Source organism: Pomacea canaliculata, linkage group LG9 (assembly GCF_003073045.1).
Source record: "Pomacea canaliculata isolate SZHN2017 linkage group LG9, ASM307304v1, whole genome shotgun sequence".
NCBI classification, from domain to species: Eukaryota; Metazoa; Mollusca; class Gastropoda; order Architaenioglossa; family Ampullariidae; genus Pomacea; species Pomacea canaliculata.
In genome coordinates this window covers 18,572,097-18,596,130 of record NC_037598.1, presented here as the reverse complement: position 1 = coordinate 18,596,130, position 24,034 = coordinate 18,572,097, and the positions used below count along the sequence as shown (strand labels likewise).

At 44.7% G+C, this 24,034-nt stretch overlaps 1 protein-coding gene across 4 annotated transcripts in view; it reads left to right on the top strand.

The window, feature by feature from the left end:
- The window catches only part of LOC112572072, a 131,544-nt gene that overhangs the window by 12,117 nt on the left and 95,393 nt on the right, over positions 1–24,034 (top strand). For all 4 annotated transcript variants that reach the window (XR_003100937.1, XM_025251595.1, XM_025251597.1 and 1 more), the window contains exon 2: positions 16,963–18,274. Coding sequence is in view for 3 of the 4 variants with exons in the window: in XM_025251595.1 (XP_025107380.1) it covers positions 16,963–18,274 (1,312 nt within the window). In the remaining variant the exon portion in view is untranslated. The remainder of the gene's footprint in view (positions 1–16,962; positions 18,275–24,034) is intronic.

Genomic DNA, 24,034 nt, shown 5'->3' with positions numbered 1-24,034 from the left:
GCTAGACAAAGACAACTCAGGGGTCATTGAATGAGACTCGTCTTTGCGAGGTTTGGAGGACAAATGGCATTTTCCAGCCTCAGTGCCTCCTCCACTTTCCCGGAGAAGGTTGTGGAGAGAGGAAGGTGTCGGACGTATGGTGGCGCGTTTTAACCCGTCGGATCACGTGATGGCGCCGTAGTGCGACGTGAGAGCAGGGACGCCTCCCTGGGTATAGCAATACAAGGAAACTGTCACGTGACAAATGCATTTCTTTGGAGGCGAATCTAACAGACCTTACGGTAACTGAACATTAATCCTGTCGATGACCCCGTAAAACTTTTAGAGAAAGTTTCCAGAGAGTTTCCATATTGTGTCGTCCATTATCATCAGTAAAACTTTGATTGATTGAAAGTGTTCTAAACAACGACTACATTAAATGGAAGATTTCACTTTGAATTTTTTGAATTTTTTTACAGTTAATCAAAGGGTTCAAAAAATTGGATCATTAGTTGTTTTATTGATACCCTTAAGCTGTTTGCCTTTAGGATTCTGTATAACTTCTCTGTGTCCAACAGGATTGAAAGAGGGCCGAGGGCTCACGTGATCTCTTGTCTGCTTCTTTTTCTCACGTATTTCTTTGCACATCTTGCCTTCTTTTTATCTGCTTCTTTCTCAGGATGCGCCTTGAATTGCTTACTATTTGTCAAAGACAAGATTTCTTTTTCTTCTCTCAGACCTGGAACGTCCTATGCAAGGTATGCTGGGATGTCAGGGATAGGGTGATCGGACTCACGAAACGAGCATTGCAGGACTTTACACATCGATTCTATCAGACGGTGCAGTTTCAAAGCAGAATAAATAAAGGAATACTTGAAGAGCATTTTAGCATTATTCTTTCTTTTTCAACAGAAAAATCCCGGAAATCAGGGATTTGAAACCTGCTTTAAACTGCATAACAAGATTGCGAATCGATCTTTTCTCGCCGGACTCCAACCAAAGTTTCCCGTGTCTGTGATGGTGTACATGACTCTCGGTGTAGATGAGTTCCTACAGCTGCAGGTGACTGAGCGTGGGTAGGGCAGGATGGTGACAGACTGGGGCTCACGTGACTGTGTGATGATAAGCGATCTTTGGGACAGACATTCGCGAACCCAGTGTCACCTGACACTGTATCAGAAGACCATGAGTTAGAACTTGGTTTAAACAAAGTAGTAGTAGTAGTAGTACAAGGGTGCAGTAGGACACTTATTTTTTCCTGTCCGGGGTGCCTGGGGTGCTAGGAAGAGCTACCTCCTCTTTGGGGGGAAGTTTGTCGTGTTTATCAGGATACCCTACCCATGGTCCTCACCGAGTATTCACCTCTCATCAGTGGCTCCTCGTAGGTGTTTGCCTGTAACATCGGCAATGGCTTCGAAAAGCCGCCGAAACCCGATAAGGGCAGTCATCGGGTCTAAAGCCATGGTGACACAGGGATAGCCTACCTCTAGTTCCGGCGGAATGAGCGGAAGGAACACAAAGAGGCTCACGGACCATGATGGCGGTCCCAGCAAGACGAGACAGCGGAAGTCCTGGTCATCTAGTGCAGCAGAGGGACAGATATAGTGCCTCCAGACTAGTGTTCTCACGTTGTCCCTTGGTCTTTCTATCAGGAAAAACAGAGTAATTCGGCAACATCCAGGGTGACTAGGCAGCCTTTTCAGGAGGGAGGGAGTTGCACCAAACCGTGCTTGCCCCATGATCTCTGACCCCACCTTGCCACGGTTGACAGACCAACCTCAACAGCAGTCATTGATACGAAGGAAAAACAACCAAAGAAACTTATATTTGGAGCATGGAGCGCTCGTACCCTAATGGACAACGGGAAGACATCCAAACGAGAGCAAAGGTCGGCACAAGGGATGTTGAACCATTTTAAGGACGACCCTAAAATGTGATGGAGAAATTATTGTTTTGTTTTCTTATTAGCTTTGTAAACAACCAGTGATTGTGTGTATGTGAATAATAGACACTATTTATAAAGAGAGAAATGTGTGTAAACATGTCTGACTATATTTTAATATCTCAATATCCCTTAGAGAGTGACAGAATAAAGAACTTTGAACCTTGAATCTTGTGTAATTGCTTTTCTGCCGAAGAAGGAGCGACATGGCAGCTGAGGTTCGACAGTAGACGAACGGATGGCCACTGTGAACTCATTACCGGTTAATGAGTGGACGGGAACCAGGGCCTGAGCTGCCGGCAAAATAGAACAGCCCCAAACTGTTTTGAATAGAATTTTTTTTAAACCCTGCTTCCTGCACTGATGGATGAGGTGTTTAGCAGGGGATGATGAAGAACAAAAGAAAGAAAGTGTTGTGCACTCTCTGCTCTCAGGAACAAAAACACCAAAAATGGTCACGTGATTAGGAATTCTCTGATTATTGCCGACACCACCGTAAAAAGCATATGTGCACTTCCAGTTTTTGCTGTTTGGCCTGTCGTGGATGGGGCAGGGGAATGAAATGTACGATTATTTCACAGGTCGATTATTAACCCTTTTCTTCACTACTCAGGGTTGAAGCTGAGTGTTTGTCTCGCACTCGGCGACTCACTGATGAGCCAACTTCTACATCACGAGTTTCTCGCGATGGCACAGCGAGACCTTGCCACACATCTGTACTGACCTTAAGGACAGCTATAGGGGCCATGGCTATCGTTGTTCTGATTTTAGCCGATAAGGATTTGCTACAGACGATCATTGCTGCTTATTTAAGCGATCATTGCTGCTTATTTCAGGCAATAATTCTTGCTCTGATTCCGTCCGCCGTCGGTGTTTTGATTGTACCCGATACTGGATGGCAGGCGGCCATCGTTGTTGTTGTTTTGACATCATGTATGTCATTCTGGACACGAGGTCACTAGGTGTGTACATGGAATTGTGAACAGCCTGTGGCAGGGTCCCTAACTTTGATGACGAAGGACGTTAATGAGTTTGAATCGCTCTTGTGATGGAGGCCAACAGACAAGTTGCTCCTTCTCTCCTCATGAAGGCAGGAGACAGGGTGTGATGCACGGCAGATACTGCGCAGTGCTTTTACTTGAGGGGCAGGGGTTAGCCTGGGATCGAATTTCGCTGGTGTGATTATTTTTATTGCTTTTTTGTGTTTTCATCACAAGAGAGAACAAGAAGCGTTTCGCTAGCGATCAGTCGCGTTTTCAGTCGTTCGTAGCTAAAGTGTTCTTTCACACTATTTTGGGCTGTTTTATACCTACTTAATACAAGAACTATATATGCAATAGGGGACAGCTAACTGGGATGTTCTGGTAAAAGCTTTAAAGTAGTCACTCCGCATGATTAATTGTGTTTTCATACATCTATAGGGCTGCTCCTGCTCAGGAAAGTGAGCAGAAAAAAATGTAAAAAAAAGTAAAAACAATCTAAGCCAAGCGACCACGGAAATCATGAAATATTCGCAAAAGAAATAAAGCCTGCTTTCGAGGATTTTAAAGTGTATTTTCTACAAAAAATTAGTTGACAATTGTTACAAGCAGATGGCTTAAAACATCGCAAGCTAGATTCAGACTTCTCAATCATAAAAAATGGTTCTTAATCTGAAATAACCAACACGAGGTCTGCCCCTCATGTAAATGTGTTCATGAAGACGAATACCACTTTCTCTTTAAATTCCCAGTATATGGAGATGAAAGAGAGCGATGTAACTTTTTATGTAATTCCTCTCCTACCCGAGGCCATGTCGGTCAGCATCTTGTCTTGTAAAGATGACAAATTCAATTAGCCAAATTTATCGCAAAGGCCTCGAAAATGAGTAATAATAATGTTTATATTACTCGAATAATGCCGGGGTCAGGACTTTTAAATAATTACATTACACATGTATATCACCGGTATATCACTATTATCTGTTTTATGTATTGTATAGATACAGGTATTTTAACACACATTAACCATGTCTAGAAGTTTGTCAGTAACTGCCTAGGAGGAAACGATGTTTTTATTTATTATTACCAACATATTAATGGGAAGCATACAATCGCTGAATATCACCAAATATTTTTGTATGCCTCTTCCCTTTGTCTTGTTGTCAATAACTGAAACAATAAACAATGTCGATATCTCTCTCTGCTTTTGTTCCCTCTCTCTCTCTGTTCCTGTGTCATTCAAAAACGAAGCCTACCTATGAAGCTGTTACCACAAGTTAATACCACGCCTAGTCCTAGTTGCAGATGCCGATTAGTTTGTGTAGCACACAGCTGGCCTACTTCCACCCACGCACGTTCACAGCTTCCATCTTAACAGCCTCTCCCGCCTCCACACACCAGCTCGGAGACAATCAGCTCCACATAAAGTTCAAACAATTGTTGGCTTGAACTCATAAACACTTTGCATTTATTACTTTCTGTCTGATAATAAAAAAAGGATTTTCTTTCACTGATGCAGTCTCAATTTCATCTCCGTCTAACGATAAAGAAGGTGATTATCCCCCCTTGCTGTGAAGATGTCATGTGAGGGGAGCTGACTGTTGCTCTACAACACTTAGCAGGGGAAAGTCTCCGGAAAACAGAGAGTGACTGAGGATGCACAAGGAGATCGATAATTGATAACCTGGCTTAATGACAACATCAGCAATAAGCCGACTGGACACGCCATGTTGTCTGTGCGCAGTAGAGCGAGACAGTCCGTAAAGGGGCCAAGGGAGACAACACAGACGCCTCTAAGGGAGAAAATCGCTGCTCGTGTAAAATTGCAATCTTAACCGTGTTTGAAAGTCGGCGAGGATGAAAAATTTGTCTTCAAAACACCCGTTTATGAAGGCTTCTCTTTGTGAGTATGTAGGGTCTGTCTATACACATTACCGCTGGAAGGTTCTCAGTTTGTTCTGACAACAATCAGGGTAGGCGCTGAGTGCTCTGCAGGATAGTTTCGCTCTGCAGGATAGTTTTGCTAATCAGTCATCGTGATCAGCACAGGGTATTTACATTATTGTGTGAAATCCTTTTCAACCAAAACACTGTCCTCCCCCACCTCCCAAATCCCAATCCTACCCCGTCCCTCATAACATTGCGAAATCGTGGACAGGTGGCAGCACTTTCCCACAAACAACAACTACGAGAAATCAATTTAGACATTATACATACCACGTCCCCTGTCCTCCCATGGTTTGACAATCTGTCAGGGGAAACACTTCTCTCAGTAAATAACAGCGTGACAAGTGTCCTGGGGACAAGCATCAACAAAGCAGTTGCGACTAAATAAAACAGCGAACTAAACAAAGCACCCAGCGCCCGAGATATAAATAAAACAGTAAACAAATACCCTCCCATGGCCAATGAGTACGTTAGCGAAAATAATTCTTGTTAAGCCTATTATTACTTATCGCCTGGCTTCACTAAAGTGATGGAGACGATACAAATGCTATCATGTTTTATGGTCGTCACCATGGTAACCACAGACCGCCGGCCTGCAGACAGCGAGCAGACACCGGTCTGTAGTTTCACTGAGTTAATGAATAATGCAGAACACGTGATGTGTAATTATACTGTAATTTATAACACGTAATGTGTAATTAATGTATAACACGTGATGTGTAATTATTGTATAACACGTAATGTGTAATTAATGTATAACGCGTGATGTGTAATTATTGATGCATCCTGCCGTGCACCACGTGACCTCAAGAGCTGGTGCTGTGAAAACAAAGCACCCGAATAAGGACAAGACTGTTATGTTCTGTTCTGAAAATTCCTGATGAGCTCAGAAGATGAGAAGAACCAGAAATTCTCGCGAGAACGAATGAGACGAGTCGTTATGAAACCAATGAGGCGACAAGGCGATGCCAGACCCCGTCCTGTTGTTTACCTGATAAATAATTGTTTATGAGTCCACTGGTTCAGGACGAAGTTTGTTTTGTCTGACATCTGTTTTGTTCTAGAAGACTGACAGCGTCATTGGACAAAACAAACAAACAAACATGCCGACTGATATGGTAGATCACACAAACATAGATAACCTTGCGAGTGTTTGTCCAGGTCATCAGGTACTCGCCGTCCTGTTACCAAAGTGAAATTGAGATAAATACGATAGGAGGGTGGGCTCTCTGGCTTCTCTGTATACACTGGCCTCGCACAACTGGACAGAAGCCAAGAGAGACACCAGGGTAGGATGTTGTGACAAGTATTGTGATCATCACCCCGGGAGTCTGATTAGAAACCAAGTCACTTCGGCCTCCGCCATGATGGCAGGAGCTGGGGTCAGGGCTATGGTGACTGAGACAGAGTGACACTGACTTGTCTACACACTAAATGTCCTCTGACTTTCTGAGGGTTTGTGCTGTTAAGTGTGTGACAATGTGTGACAATGACAAATTTGACACATTGGCCATTAAAACACTACAGACAGATTTTGCAGTGATTCGTCGGTCACCCAGTTTAATTGCTCTGCGTTTAATTTTGAGTGTATATTTTGTATAATTAATTTTCTCCACAGAATGCTCTTGGCCAGTGCAACACGCAGCACCAGCTCCTACAAAAGACCTAATCCAACAATTTTTGAACGTCCACCTCATCTGCACAGGGCGGGTGTCGGCCGGGTGCACACTGGTGCTCAGTGAAATCCTTACACGCCACAACCTGATAAATACTAGTATTTGAATTAATGCATTTTAATTGATTTCTAAGTTGTTTAGATAGACAGCAGTGCACCGGCGCCTGCAGGACAGTAATAGGTGGCAGGGTATGGCAGGGTATGGCAGGGTCTGGCATCATACTGCAGCCACCGTCTACGTGACACAGTGCGTGCGGTGTTTATCCTTTATCGCTGCTCCGATCGATGCTGGCACTTGGCGGGCTGAGCATCAAGAGGAGACGTTTCATCCTCAACATATTTTTTCTAGAATTCGTCCGTTTGTCTGTCCATCCGTCCACGTGTGTCTGTGTGTAGGCGCAGGTGTGGAGGCATGTTCAGGAGAATACAAACGATTGCGTGCTTGTACGTAGTGGGTAGATTTGTCCTCCCTGAGGGTAGATTTGTCCACCCTGAAAAAGAAAGAAAGCTTTGACACTAGTATCAAAGTTGTGTGGTATCAGAACTAAAGGCCAGCAAAGGGCACAAACGGAATAAAAGAAACGTAGTGCAGGTGTGAATGCAAGCTTGTACTGGTACACATACATGTTTGTTGGTGTGTTTATCCTTCAAATAAAGTAGTAGCCATGGATGCGAGGCTCACTGTCCTCACCAAACTACTGGCACTGCACATCAAACTGCTGACCTCATACTTGACCCTGCACGTGTCAGAACACTTGTGTCTGTGCTCAGAGACAGGCGGGTATCTCAGGCAGTCTCATTGCTGCTGTCGTCAGATGTTGGAGCTGAACTCAAATCTTCATGGCCGAGAGGTCTCAGGGTCTGACACAGACAGATGCGCAGACAACGAATGGTCAGAGAGATGCTCTTCCTCCATTGTCATATGTTCAGTAAGTTCATCCGTTAACCAGACAGCAAACAACAGAAAGTTCGATATGATGCTGTAACAAAATGGCTACAGTGTGTTTGTGTGTGCATAAGTGTGTATGTCTATGTCTGTATGTGGTCATCTGTGATCAGTGAACACATAATTATGTTGTAACTGCCTGTACGCCATCTCATCATCCCACAGTTTTATCTACACCCTCTTCTCATTTCTCTCGTGTCTGTCCTCACACCACCTTCCTGGTTATTCTCTCACATTTTTTGTAAATTTAATCTTATCGATGCCATTGCTGCAATTTTTAACACGCTCCAAATCGCCCCTGGAGACTTTCTGACACCCGAGACAAAATAAAGCATCAGACACAAATTTAGAATTCATTTTCTTTTTAGTGCTTCCATTCCGGGGCAGACTTTGCCCGAATCCAATATTTTATGAATGATATGCTTCGAAAATCGTGTTTGCTTAGTCCAATTCAATAACTCCGTCTTCCCTTCTAAAAAAACTCAAAAACCGATCGTAAAAAAAACTTTATTCATATGAAAACTGCGGACCAGACCCAAGCTTCTGTCTAGGAAAAGGAGACAGACGGTTACAACATGTGTTGGGTGGTTTGTCGATGATGTTGCTGTACATCGATGATGATGATAGGTAACTCGATGCGTTTCTAGTATACAAGCCAGTATCCATTCTTTCATTATGAAAAGTAATTTCATGTTTTTATTTTCTGAAAACACTCACCACGAGGATGTGGCGGCCTGGCAGACCAAGGGCCGTAACTCGGTGCAGGAGCAGCCCCCCCCCCCCATGGGAGGGAGATGGATGCGGCGTCTTCCGGGGACAGACGTGCATGTCGTGTGTCTGGACACACAAACGAAACCATTTGTCATTGCGGTGAATGAAGCTCATCGTCTGCCCTTAGCAGCATGGAAATGGCTGGTGCTGTTGCCTCCCTTTGTGGCCGCGAGATGGCTGAAGCTGTCGCCTCCCTTTGTAGTGTGGAAATGGCGGATGTTATGTGCTCTTTGTGGGTATGGGTGGTTTTAGTATCTCTCCTTTTTGTCTTGGGCATGGTTGGTGCCGAACTTACAAATAATCGCAGAAATGTTTTTGTGAGGGGAAAGACGACTTTTTGATGAAAGTTTTGATGAGTGACAACACGCCTGTATACAACAAGTGCTTTATTTATCGGAAAGAATAGATTGTGATTGTCTTGTGTGCTTGTGTGCATATGCGATTGTGTGTGCGTGCTTTCGTTTATGTTTCTGGTGAGTGTAGGAGCGAATGTGGACTGCTAGCTACCGAGGAATGCCTTTCACAATTTCTTTCTGTTTCATTATCGCTGCAGATGTTGTTATTTGTGAATACGAGGCTGCCACTGGTTCGGGGCGTAAACAAGGTGGTTCCTGACGCAGGCATGTGCACTAGGTCACGTGATCAAATTGGCACAATTTACAATTGTGGCCTTGGCTGTTGTCAAGGGTTATCTCACTTGCAGTGCTTCCTGCGGGGCGATATCTGGGTAGGAGGTGGTCACACACTCCTGGGGAGCAAAAACATGTTTGTTTTCCCCAAGAATGTTATGTTCGCCTTCGTATTCTCTTCGGTTTCAACAAGTAACAGAAGCCGATTTATTACTGAAATACCAAACCTTTCGACAAAGCGAGATTTGGCTGATAAATGAGGTGTAAGGTTATGAAAGAGAAAACATCGTGACTTTATGAATGAACTTTTAAACTGGAAGAATGAACACCCTCTCAGAAGACAGGAACTGAGCAGTCGGAGGATAGACAGACAGACAGTCAGATGGGTAGCATTGACACACACCAACAGGCATTACCCTTCTTCACTGTCTCTGGTCATTGCCTGTTTCTGCAGCCACCAGGACCGGGGTGCGCTGCCTCCACCCGCTGTAATGTCGCGTGACAGCTGTCAGCACGTGCAGGTCTTACCCTGGGTGTTGATGGAATCTCTGTCGGGCTTCTGGACAGCGCCAGTACCACTGACAGTCAGCTCCTCCAAAGTGTCATGTCCAAGAGCTTCTCTGCAGCAGCTCATGTTTCTAATATCCCCACATCGTGGGTTTGAACTGTCGTCACTTCTCCTTTGTCTTGTCACAAAGACACTCGTCAACCCAAGCGTCCTGCCCCTCGTCCTTCTGTTCATAGATGTTGTACACGTGTATTGTTACCGACGTCAGACCTGCGTGACCTGCATGTACAGTAGCCTACGCTTGCAAGTAGCAATAATGTGACTGCACTGAGGTCCAAGCCTTGTTCCTAGACTAATAGTCAGTCTTTTGAATGCCAAGAGAGATCTGAATTATTATTCATTCTAATTCCGTTCGTTATCTTTCAGGTCTCATTATGTTTCTGGTGTCCCCATCACAGACCAATGCGCTCTGTCAGCTCTATGTCTGCATTGCATACTACAAAGTGACCTTTCACTGGCTGTTATTTAATTTGTCTTGATGTACACACATAAGGTATTATGTGCCTGTGTTCACCGTTTATGACCTAGTTATTGTTGTGACCTCTTGATACCTAAGCTCCTGCCAGAGCATGACAGCAGCGCCGTCTGTAACAATTGCAACCTTCTCGTTGCCAGAGGGGGAGCACCTAAGGGAGATAACACTCTTGCAATCACTTGAAAGGGTTTTGATCGCTGAGCTCCGGCAACAATGTGAAATATGTAACACATCCTGGTGAGGACAACAGCTCGCAGGCATCACACCCGGACCCCGGTATTTTGCAGAGAGACATTAGCAGACTGTCAAACTCACCAGCTGCTTGTCTCCCCCATTCGTTTGTCTCCTCCGTGATCTCTTGTTCTTCTGCCTTCCTGACGTATGAGGAATAGTTGTTGGACACATACATATGTCAGGTTTAAATGAATTAGTTGCTTACGTGTGAGTGAGAAGGAATTCAACAGTTCTCAGGGACTCTTTCGCGCGCATAAGCACTTTGCCTTGTGGAGGACAAGAAGAAAGTTCAACAGAAACAAGCTGATGCCTGTAGCGGTGTCAATAAAATCGGACTTTAGAAGATATAAGCGAAGGCAAAAAAATTTTTCTGATTTTCTTTATCATAAATTTCAACACCATATATTTTTGAATTAATCTCTCCACAACATAAATCACTTGTCAACTGATTTTTAATTCATGTTTCTGCTGCTAATGTTGCGCCGTGGTTTCATGATCTGGGTCAGTTAAAAATTTTTAGAGTTTGAAATTTCGCCATCCGATCCAATATCCTTTCTACTTTATTTTGTTAACTTTTGTTTAGAACATTTCATCAGTTGATGTCTATTACACTTATCGCCCCACTGCTCTCAAACACCCCCGCTCCTGCTTCCTATTTGCTGACAGAGAATCTATTGACCTCCATTTGCTGGCGGTTTGTTTGGGTCTTCAAATACTTTACTCTGACATATTGACTCTTTCCACACTGTCAAGTGTCACACGCATGCTGATTGGTTCTTCGCATGCTGTTAGTGAATCTCGACTGCCGCGCACCCTACCGGACAGTTTTTCTTGCAGAGGGACGAAAGCTTTTGACATCAACAGATCACTGAAGGAGGCACCAGCTGAAGGAGCACCAGCCTGCTGACAGACGGGGATTCCTTTCAGAAGCAGAAATCCGTTATTTAAAACCCTGCCAAACGTCCATGATTTCCAGCCACCGATCCAATACGGTGATGATGTGGTTTTTCTTCTCAAGCGTGCATTATTTATCACATTTGCTTTTGTTCTCCTCACTCAGCTGGATACAAAGCTTTTTATTCTGGAAGTCCTTTGGATGAAATAAAGATGTTGAGCGGACGAGCCGCGAGAATAATCGAGAACTCTCATGTGCGCAGTTTCCATTCTGCGCAGTTTCCGCTGTTTAATGAGTTGCTCAAGTGACGACATCGGGAAACACGAGGATCGATCCGTAAGCAACTGACTCGTCGGGTATCGGGTTCCAATCACAGGGTCAGTCGTCACGTGATCACGGGGTTGTTTGCCCAGCGATGTCACTACTCTCCCCGTGGGGGCAGCTTGTGTCCCCTCCTGCTACAATATAAATTATCATCGTTTATGTCCGACATGTGTTTCATCTTTTCCACAGAGGTACATTTAACTTGTTTAGCGCCTAAAACACAGGCAGTGTGGACTCACTTTCCCGTTTTAAGTTCAAACTAATAAAAAGATCCATCAATATTTTAGTTGTTCCACTGAGAGTTTGTTTTAAATCGTCTTTGTTCGCTGGTTCATATTTCTTCATTACAGACAGCCATGGACAGGGAATGGCGCACTACACTACACTAGACCTGTCAGTGAGATAAAGCTCTGTGCTACAATTCACTTTTTTTCTCTTTCCAAAAGGCTTCAGTGTAAGATTAATCCTTCCAACGAAAGGTGCGCAAAAATAAATGCAATAAAAGTTGCAGTTTGCCTCCCTGAGCTACACAAAGCCATCAGCAACACCTTGTCCAGCGCATGCGCGTGTAGATGTGCCTCCTCACGTGCTAATTGCTCACAAAGCCAGACACAATTATGTTAACCTGTAAATCACACCAGAAACTAATTTCATTACAAGTGCACAAACTCAGCTCATGACCTTTCGTGTGCGGCAAAAAGTTTCTCTTCAGTTGATGGCAGCGCGAGCTCCGTGAGGACGATTTTCATTCTTCTGTCAATGAAGTTATGAACTGGTTAGCCTCGGGGAACTCTCCCCCTGTTTCTCTCCCACGCACACACACGACCCCTGGCATTCCTCCCTAACATAGTCTTCAACACTTGTCCGAAACACTAACTTTACGGTGACTTAAAGTTTTACTGGTTTTGAAAGCACGAGTTCGTATCCCCTCAAACCTCTGATGCTTCATTTTTTTTTTTCTTAGCAGTTTTCTTCTTGCCAGGAATAACCGTTAGTCACGGATTTGTTTTCCTTCGTGAATTTGAAGACGGTTGTACACAAACACCTTACCCTCTATGAGGAGTCTAGAGAGGTCCAAAGTTTGCGATGGAGTGTCTCACCCTGTCTGTGAGGTAGTGGCAGTAAATGGCCTCTCAGTTCCTCAGTCCCTCCATTACCTTGTTGTTTATATCTTTGATTGCCTTCACATCGTCTCAGACCACTTTCTGTGGCGCCGCCTGTTGGTGGTTCAGTCTTGTTTGGGGAATATGGCGACTGTAGGGATCACTGTGATGGCGGCTGTAGGGAACTGTGATGGCGACTGTAAGTGTGGCTATAGGGAACTGTGATGGCGGCCACTCGCCATGAGGACATGTCGCCAGATGGCGCCATACAGTCGTCTCCTTGTTGTCTCCTGTGTTTGACATGACGATAATTGGCGGCCTGGCCTCCCAGTGAAGTTTGTCCACACAATAACAAGGCGCCAGACGCCGGCCCGTCCCTGCATTTCTTTGGAAACTTCACTGGACCGACCTCGATGACAACACTAGGAAACAGACGATTGTAGTAACATTGGCAAGGAGTTAGGGCTGAATTTATTATGCTTACCATGAACAGCGACATTCACACTTACTGGAGAGCAACTCATTCTGAGCCGTGTTGTATTAGTATTGGGAGAGGAGTGGTGTTCAATCTTGTAAAGGAGATTGCTATCGAAACATGGGGACTGTCCATTGTGTCCTCTTCACACACGGAGCAGTTGTTTTGTCAGGTGATGAAACATATGAACAGGACTGTTGATAGCTTTTTGAATTGGGGGTGGGATGGTAAAGACAGATACTGGTCTTTGGATGTGGCTGGCTGAGTGTCACTGCACTGATTTCCTCTTTTGTGCTTCTCTCTTTCTCTCTCTGTTTGCATCATTCTAATTATCTCTCAACGACCTGCTCCTAGGCTCTTGATAAATACTGAACCTCTCTGCCCTGAGTTTGCTGATGACCCTCTTTCATTTGACTAAGTTAATGGCTGCTGCTGAGTAATTAGACTGTGCTAATGGCTTACTAATTAATGTGTCAGAATGTGTTAATGACTGTTACTGGTTATGAAACTGTTCAAATAGCTGTTACTGATTATTGGAGTATGCTAATTGCTGCTGTTGATCATTAGACTATACAAAAGGCTGTTACAGACTGTTAATGACTTACTGATTATGAAACTGTACTGATGGCTGTTATTATTGTATAGACTGTGTACTGATTATGACACTGCATTGATGACTGTTATTATTGTATAGACTGTCAATGACTGCTACGGATTATTAGAAAATACTCATTTGCTGATTATCTCAGAAACAAGGAGTACTTCTCACAAAGATGAGAGAGTCGACAATTAACCTTTTTTTTTAATTATATATATAGTATAATATTTTCTCGCTGAAAAAATGAACACCACCTCCCAGTTTCTCTGGTATTGTGTGGATGACCAGTGACTGTAGACCTAGAGACCATTGTGTTCAAGGTTCCGCTACTCTGTCAAGTACAGTCTTCGCTTCTCTCCCCTCCCTCATCCACTGCAAAGAAAACCTCAGGTGTTGCCTAATGATGTGGACCTGAACTGGCCTTTGAATGACTTTTTTGTCATCTCCTGTCTAAAACATTACCATTCAGTCCTTGAAGCAAAGCAGTCGCCTTAATTTGTCTTAGAAATCTCGTCTCGCAAACTTTTAAAGGTCAACGAGGGTTTTAACCTCATGAAGACGAACTCCAATGTTTTTCAATTTAAATATTTTTGCGTTCATTCTGCTTTATTATGAACAGATTTTGTTTTTGTATTTAAAATCGAAATCATTCGCAAGCAGACATTAATGCAATCCAGTCGCCTTTCGGATCAATTGACAGTAAGAGTTTTTGTAGCTAATTAAGAACTTGCAGGCATCCAGACACTAGTCCTCCGTAGTGGCCGAGCTGTTAGCTTTTGTTGGTGTTTCCGAAGCCGTATAAACAACAGGCAGTTTTGTGTATCGAAATAAAAAAAAGCAGAATAGCATTCTGGGGTGATGAAGAGGAAATTATTTGGGGTCTGTTTGCTTCTCTTTTATGTTCTTGATTTCTGGTTTAGGTTTTAATTTTTCTCGTCTTTTTTTTAAACCTCTGCTTTCTCATCAGTCAAGCCTGGGTGTAGAAGCCGCCTGCTTATCGCCAACACTGTTTTCATCGATGCCAGAAGTGTCTGCAGGCAGCAAACATTTAAAGTTGACTGCCAGAGAATTTTTATGATCAACAGTGTACACGGGCTTCCTGTTCGTGACACCGACCCCATGCCGCCATCTCTCTACCTGCGAGCTCACTGAGTGATAAGTGAACCCCACAAACAGGAATTCATGTGGATAGCAACACAGGATCTTGTTATTAAAAAATATCTTACTCTGCTTTAAACGGCGTTCTGAGATTGGAGACTCAGTGCCTGTCTGACCTCTGAACTGATAAGATGTACGTCACTTCCGCGGACGTTAAACCCTGGCGTTCAGGGAACAGTTATGAGAGGAGCCGCTGGCAGGTACAGAAGGTGTGGAATGAGTCTGTCAATGGCCGGATTCACCAAACAGCAGGGACTGGGAATGACCCAACGGTTTTCATTTACCAGAGGAAAGGAGGGCAAACGCCGGACCTCGTTTCGAGAAGAGGCCTTTGATCTTTTACGAAAACTGCGCCGGAAGCTCGGTGGGTGTTTAAGGAGGACCTTAATGGTTGTGATGATGAGACCTCACAGGCATGTAACTGTCTGTATAAAGCTTTTCTCCTTTCTCTCTACAATAATTTCTCCTCATGGTGGTGGGATCTGGCTGTAGAATAAAGTTTCATCATGCAACAAAGATGAGATCCCTGGACAGAAATATGGGGCTGGAGCTACAGAAGTCAGATAAGTTCTTGATCGCCTGTTTTATTGGATTTAGTAAATGTTTATTCAAAATGGGATTTGCTGTTTGGTGACCGATTATCTTCCATAATCAAGTGTGCCATTCAGTGTAATGATCACTTCTTCATCTTTACCCCTGAACGTCGTTCGTGACATTGTTTATTTGCTGATACTTGTGTTTCTAGTCTCGTTCGTAGTTTCATTTGCATTCTTCCTTTACAGCGCATGGAGCTCGCTTGTAAATAGCAAAATAAATGATGCCCTACAATTTTTATTATTAGTAGTGCTACTACACAGTTTTTTGAATTGATGACGACGACGACGACGACAATGACTTACTACACTTTTTCTTCTCATCATCGTTCAACATCACGGTTTGATCTATCACGTGCCCTCGAACAGAGGAAACTTCTGGTAGTTGAACACTCAGATCTTAACATTTGGAGAAGCTCCGGTGCCCCAGTAATCAGCTTGAGGCGCCACCTAGCAGGTCCGGCAATCCACCCGAGCACTTGGCGGCGTGACCTTCACAGGCCGCCGGAAGCAATCAAGGGGCAAGTAACTGGCGACCCAGGACAAGGGACACAAGTCTCACCTTGGTGGCGAGAGCGAGACAGAGACGGCCGTCCGTCCACCCGTCCGTAGTGTTACTGACGTCACGCGGCCTCCATCTTGTCTCTCGGCCGTCCGTCACTCCCGGAATAACCGCGAGTGGTTCCCCCTTGCTGCTGCGCCGCCGCTCAGTGCAAATGTTCAATTATTGAGGAGGCAAACATCTCTCGCTAACACTTGGGGCAGCGCGGCATCTCAGTGTTAAATCGCTTGTCACCAGTGCACTGGCCCCAGCTTGGGTCCCTTGCCAGGTAAACAGGACCGCAACACGGGGCCGGCTCTAGGGGATTGTGTCTGGTACCGCACTCTGTCCTCTCTTACTCCGGCGACAATCCACACATGGAAGCAAATCATGGACAGGACAAGACTGAGTGAAGTTCTCACGCTGGCTCCGGGCCCGGAGTTTGGTTTCTGTTTGTTTATGTACATTTAATATTGTACTTGAGGCCTCATGTATTATGTAATAGTAACATTGGCAGACAAACAATTTCCTGAAAAAGATTGATAATTTTTTTCAAATTTTTTGTACTCCACTTTCTTTCCCTTGTCATCATTTCATGCCTCCACATCTTCACAATTTCCTTTTAGTTGAGACAGCTGTTATTTTGTTTGCTTTACAATATTTCTGTTGACCGACTTACAAAATCTCATTAACTGGGAGAGATAGAGATTATGATTAGGAAGTAAAAATCGCATTATGTTTATATATATATATTGAAACATGAATGAATGAATGATTATTATTGGACAATCTAATTTTGAATTAATATGTAATGTCAAACGCCAAACTTTCACTGGACGATGCTTTCTAATGAGAAAATATTTAAATTATTATATTCTTTGACTTACTAATTTTAGTGCTGCAATTTATTAATGAAACAATTAACTATCTTAATCACATTTTTAGAATGGTCTAGCTTGTTAGCAACTGACTCGTAGCTAGGAGGTCTAGCGTGTCGTTAACATTCATTGGTTGACTTGTTTTAGTGCGTTCGTCCGATTGGTTAATGACAGCTTTGATTGCCTCGCTTGTTTTAATGGCTTTGCTCAACTTTCTAACTACAACTTTGATTGGCTGACTTGTGTCGTAGGGGAGGATTCCTCGTCCGATGTCTTCAGCTCGGAGACATCGCCGTCTGACAAGCAGGACTCGCCCTCGCCGCTGTCACTACCCAAGCGGCTCCACCATCCCCTGCACTCCAGACACCGGTCAGCGGGCTCCAGCTCGGAGTCATCGTCCCTCCCAGAGAGGTTGCTGGCCAGAAGCGTGTCCTTGACCTCTCAACCTGACGCAAGTGCCACCTCTGGCAGCAGCTGCAGCATCTTTGACGGTCGTTCAAGGAAAGTTCAGTCCTCCAGAAACAGCTTCTTCGGGTCCAAGAGCGGGTTCGGGAGCATCAGCCGCAAAGACAAAGGCGGCGGGGCTGGAGGTCGAAGCCTGCAGGGAATGGAAAGTGTGGGGAAGAACCAGTCTTTTCCTAAGTTCTTCCACAGGAGACACCTGTCATCGTCGTCGCTGCCTTCGGGGCTGCTGGAGGCTTCTTCGCTGTCAGAGTCGTTTTCGGATGTGTACGAGGAAGACCCTCACCTTTGCCCTGGCACGCATGCAGAGGCTGCGTCTGACGGTCGGGGTCATGGTGACCTGGCGTCTTCCGCGGCCTGCCGCGTGGTGTCGCCCTCAGGGTACCGGGAGGGCACGGAGGCGGCTCGGAGCGCGGAGACCAGCGAAGCCAAAGGACCGATGATGGTGCGCGGCCTCGGCGATGGTGTCTCCCGCTGCGCCTCCTTCTCTCCTCCGGCTGCCAACAGGCTGCAGGACCTGGACATCGTCGGGGAGAGCTTCGAGTCCAGGTTTCCATGGCAACGTGATGTGTCGGTGCAGTGTAATCTCAGCCTGTACAACTGGCGACAGCATCGTGGAGGAAGTACCAGCAGTTCTCACAGCGGAGGAGGAGGAGGCGGAGGGAGATTGGAATCACTTCTCATTTCTTCTGTCGACTCGGGCTGTCACAGCATCTCCACCTCCCACAACCCTCACCATCTTCTCCACCAACACCAGCAGCATCACAGCTCGTCTTCGGGACGGGCATCCCCGTCCCAGGTCAATACCGACGCCACCAACAAGGGCAGTAACTTTAACAGTATTTCCGGTGTGGTGCGAAGGGTCAACTTTGTGCGGCGCCCCCGGCCCAGCTCCATGGGCGCTCTGGACAACACGCGGCACCAAGTGGAGGTGTCACGCTTCCGCGAGCTCATCACGCGCCGGGGGGAGAGAAAGTCGGACCCGCAGCTGGGAGTGCAGTCGCCCCCATCCTCCGGCTGGCGCAGGATACCATTAGTGGGCCAGGAGGAAGGAGAATCCGTGTCGGACCTGGAATCGATTCTAGAGTACCCGGATGACTGGTAAGTTTCCCATGACACCAACTGCCTGAGTCATCTACACCGCTGTCCATTTTTTTTTTTTCCTACAAAAGGATGTAAATAGAAACTGATCATCAAACGATTGATGATAAGATTTAATACAGTTATCTGCAGAGACCGTTTACTGTGAACTACGTGCACTCGACAGGAAACAAGAAACAAAATCAATGCCACATCCACAGATCATCAGTAATAGCCATGTGTTTACTCAAGCAGGCACGAACACACACACAAACACACTGTCGTAGCGAGGGTCGTTGTCATAAGTACTCCACTGTCAGCACGTGCACTCTCGGACAAACATTTGTGTTGAGATAAGAGAAAGCACAGCTAACGACACTAATTGTGTTCGCTCCATGTCTTTGATCACAGCTAACAACACTAATTACACTCGCTTTGTCTTTGATGTATAAGTCTTGGGTACAGGCAGTGAGCGAATCCCATCAACATCAGCAGAAAACAAATGTCTTTACTCCCACCCTGGGTGAGAGAGCCGAGCGACTGGCTGACAGTCAGTCAAGTGACCACCAATGTCCAGTCCATACTCCACACCTACTATATTTTCTATAACTCTTTCTCTAAAGTAAGGACCCCTCCTCAAAAATGTCCTTTCTGCTTTAATGATCGTGTTTTGGGGCTTCTTTTAAAAATGTTAAAGTGTTATAAATCGAGTAAAAAAAAAAATCATTTGGTTAGCGTTAGAAACGTTTCTTCTCTCATAAAAATGTCAAGATCTTTCTTGTGGCCTGTTGGGCATGTGTGTGACCTTTAGATGTTCCAATGAACCTCATAAACTAAAAAAATGATTTCGAAAGCACTGTGGTGTCAGATGCAAATGGTTCCACGATACCTCGTCTTAGTTTCATCAGGGATGCTTTGAGTGTTGGTCTCAAACTTCAAGAGTTGTATTCACTGTATATGACCTGTCGGTGTTTGGCGAACACGTGACTGAGGTATTCAAGGATAAGATTCCCTACTGATTGCTAGATGTCTGTATCTAGTTCATGTTTAGTTTTTCTTCTAATACCTTGGAAATTTCCTATTGTTCACTTTAACTTGCAGATTTGCAGATGTATGTCAAGGCCTTGAAAATATACAGTTAAGCGATTTGCATAATTGTAGAATTTATATTTTATTTCACCCTATTTCCTCTTTTTTTTTTTTTTCCTGCCGCCATCTCTGAGGTGTTTGTGTTACTCTGTCCATGTTTCCACCCATTTATCAAGCCCTGAGAGTTCGGCTCCCACCATAATAGAAACTCAGTCTGCAGCAAGGACACGTAACACACAATCATCCACTGTGTATGTAACACTTGCACGTGACCACCGCCTCTACACGCCCTGTGAACACAACTCATCGTTGTTCAGTTCCCACATCTCCATTGGCCTCTAACTGTCATTTAATCCTCAATCATTTCTCTGTTCTGGAAGCAACTCTTAAGGCGAAAAAAAAAAGAATTACTGAAAGTTGTATTTTTCATGCATGGACATTTCTTTAAAAAACATGTTTTCATGAAAAAGGACTCACAGACAACAACAACAACAAAATGCATATATATTCAATTATTAGATAAACATTACAGTTTTCCTTTATTGTATCATCAGATGTATATTTTTTGGTTTTCAGTGATATGTTTAGCCAATGTTGTTTTCAGATTTCATTTGAAACCTTTATGCTAAGTAAATCAAAATCAAAAGTAATGAACCCAAAATTTTATTGTGTAGGTGTATGTATGTGTAAGTGTATGTCATCGTTTCAATGATTTGCCAGTAAACTGTGTAAGTAGCTTTGCAAAGATGAGGGATAATGAGTGAAGAACGACAGCCCCTACCCCCTGCTCCCTGACCCCTACCTCCCTAACCCCTTGTAACAAGATGTAAGCAGACCCACAACCAGTAATCCGTTATGAGCAGACACTTGTGGGATGATGCTCATGTGCACGTGACTGTGAGATGCTATGAACCCCATTCAACTGCATCATGTGATTGCAGTCTGTATGTAAACATGAAGTTGCGAAAGTGTTGTTCTGGCATTTGCCAGTCTGTACGGCTGCGTGTCCTCGCCGCCATGTGTCTTGCTGACGACAGAAAGCTCGCCAGGAGAATCCATCACAAACAGATTAGTCTCCCGACTCCTGTTAATGAAACCTTTTTGGTTTGTGGCGCCGGAGAGTTCCGTGACAGTCGTGACCTATGTCGCCTTCCCCGTGTTTTCGTTAATAACACTCGAGCTCTGGCTTGTTGACCACATCGATCGTCACTTGTAAGCCATCTGCCGAAACCTCCACAAGCTGCACTTCTCGGTTTCGTAATAACTGGGTCAAAACATCGCATTCCCCCTGTGCGCATGCGCCACTTTTATATTTATTTCGTGTAACTAGACACTTAACCTCAATATCTTGCCTCGTGAATCATTCTTCTTTACATGTGGGTTGTCATAGCTCTAGGATTTCTTTGTTGCCAAGAGTGGATAACATCGTTTCTAAGCCTCGTTCCGAGTCTGTCATGTCTGTCATGGGAGTTACAACATTTTAACTGAAGAGCTCTCATTAACGGGCTGCAGCCAGACCACCGGCGCTCTCCGGAAGTGACGGTTGAAGTCGGTGTCGAAACCTCGGCTGGATTTATTTCTGTCCTCGAAAGGAAGCTGCAAACCGAGTGCCGCTGATGACGCGCTCCTCCCCCAAGATGGAAGTCTTTAGCGCCATCCTGTCTTCCTCCCGTCTTCTCGTCCTCAAGTCTCTTCTTCATTTTTTAAATAACCAGTGGAGAACCACTGCGTGAGATGAACTGCCATGTTTTTGACGTCACAGTCATCTCCCTAACCACGCGCTAATCACACACGTGACGTCACGCTGTCGGCAGCTCTCGCTGAAATCTCGGGTCAGGCTATAAGCGTCGATTCAAGTCGAGAAGCAGTTGAGCCTGAGAATTTCCTGAGGTGCATGTCAATTTGGGTTTGTCTTGCTCAGCACACATTCTGTTTCCTATCACCCTCACCTAGACTGGCATTTCCATTTTGCAGACTCGGCGAAAGGAGCTGTCAGCTGTGTTACAGCCTTGCAGGCGGCCAAACAATTTCCAGTCGTACCCCGGCTCCCCATCCGCTCAGTGTAAACCCCAGCCTCTAGCTTTCATGCCAAAAAAAACCTACATCCGGGCATTGATGATTGTTTTTATCCTCTTGATCAAATGAGGAACAATTATTTCTACCAAGAGTGTAAATTGTCTTGTAAATTAAAAGAACAGAAAAGAATTGACTTGCACCTTGGGCAATTTCCTAAAATAATTTCTTTAAGAACTTGTGGACTATTGTTAATTTCTTTAGTTTGAATAAACATTTTTTTTTTCTGGAGAACCGGGAGACATGGACTGTATTGCGATTTTCAGCTGCATGCATGTCAGGAGCCATCAATAATGTCGGGTTCTTCCGTCTTCAGCAGCTGTTGCTATTGTTTATCATGTCTTAGACTCCTTTAAAGACAACATTCTCATTTACACGTGATTCTGTTTCACTGCATGTGTGTTTGTGAGTGTGATCGCAGTTTTGTGCTGCCTAATAATGGGCTGCCCATGTACACACAAATCAAGTAATGACTACACATTCTTCCCCTCCGCCTGCCAATTGACTGGAGGTCTGCACATCGTCTGACATGTCCTCCTCTCCTACTGCCTCAGGCTTCGCATTTCTCCGAATATTGGGTCTCTGGTTCTTTCATCTGGAACACTCTGTCCTCCGTGTCAGAAAAAGAACTCCCTCTTCTTTCAAAATGTCTGCTTTTACCTTGTCCTTCCTGTTTGTCCGTTCTTGTGTGTATGCGCATGTGTACGTGAGTTTTTAAGACGAACTGCTTTAGCAAGAGCGTGCGCTGCAGAATGACATTAATTATGAATTACTGTTATTGCTGTTCCATTTATCAGTAGCTTATTTCTCCCCTTTGATCTTTGCCTCGTCTCTCAGCGCAACTTCCTCAGGTGATCAGCACTCGCCGCTGACGTCATCGGGAGGTAAATTTCCCCTCGGGCAGTGCAAGAAGTGGGTGAGCAGGAGTCTGCGGCTGGTGCCGGAGCAGTTAGGGGCAACCATCCATCACCCGTGTCGAGGCTGGTCTGTGATCAAGCTTGGTCGTGCGCGCGGCGAGCTTTTGTCGACACACGGAGAACAACGAGTTCTTGGGTCTGCAGCCCTCTCCTCCCCGTGCTGAGAACACGTGACCTCATGTCCTCTTGCTGATGATCGGGGTCCTAGGCAACCGTCGTCTTTATCATCATCGCTGGACTTAACATAAGTCGTTAATTTGGCCATCATCAGTGCCTTCACTACGATACTATCGTCGTCTCTCACGATGCACGACGCACAGACTCGCATACAAGCTGGGAAACAACCATGCATTTCAAAATCTTCGCCGGTTAATCAATAGATTATCATGATCAGATGAGTGAGAGTTTGTCTGTCGATACGAATTAAATCCAGACTAATAATAACGAGGAAATGGAGACAAGTGACACAGAGAGGGAGAAAATCGCAAAACAAACATGAAGACGGACAGAGCTACATGGAGAAATGAAAAGCGAATAATGAAGGGACACTGTGGGAAGGAGAGCCCGAGAATCAAGCTGAACGACAGACTAAAAATGCACAATTATGGAGAAAGTGTTATAAAAACAAGCGGGTTCATGCAAAAAACAATTATTCTTTTCTCGCGCCCGTTGGAAATTAACGCTTAATTGCATCTGGAAAATTGCAGGCCGCGAGCTCGTCTGCTTGGTGTGCAGGACAGTCGATGGCAGGACAAACACATCGATGATGCTGAAGAACTGATTAACACATCTCTGTAATAGTGAATGAAGAACTTTGTAGAGGTGGGGATAAAAAAAGACACTGTGCTGAGTAGAGTATCTGTAGAGGCTGTAGAGATGGTGGATGAAATGCTGCACTAAAGATGACATTGGTAATGATTGTCACTGTAGACATGATTGCTGTGAGCTTGACGAGGTGATGACCAGCAGCCGTAGAGATGGTGAATAAAACTCTGCAATAATAAGAAGACTGTCGTGGAGGTGACCAGTGGTTGTGAGTCAAGCTCACTGTCGTTGTCTGTTTTGTTCTTTGTTTGTTTGTTTGTTTGGGTTTTTTTGTTGTTTTTTTGTTTGTCCACCTCAAAAAGCTGCGTCTCTCTCGGCTCATCGATTGGTCTCCTCCCTTTGTTCTTGATAAGGCTTCCGTCGCTCTTTCTTGTTTTTGTTCGTTTGTTCTATTTCTTGCACTTGATTAATCACCTCGCTCTAAATTCTCGCCGTTTGTCCGGGATGTTGTCACGTTTTGTAATGTTTCCAGTATCAAGTTTTTCTATAAACAGCACATTGTGTCTGACGACGACGCTTTGCCATCAAAGCCATTGCCGACCTTTACAATGTATTCAAGTTCACTGAGGGAGGTTGATTTGACTAAAGCATGAAAAATGAGTCAGTGAGCTGTCAAGCCCATGATTGTGACTGCCAGCGGTTTTACAATGGTCTACTGAAGTGACGGCAATGAAATAGTTGATGTTTGTTGCCCAAACCTTTTACTATGGGCATTATTTATTGGGGTCTCCTTTCCTGGACAAGCTTAAAGGGAAAAGCGGTTTGTGAGAGACAGACCTGGCTGAGCATCAGTATTAGCACCTCATTGTTTTTGCAATCGAAGTGGACTGATTGCGTGTTTTGGATGATGTAAAGCTCATGTTTAGGGATATCTAGA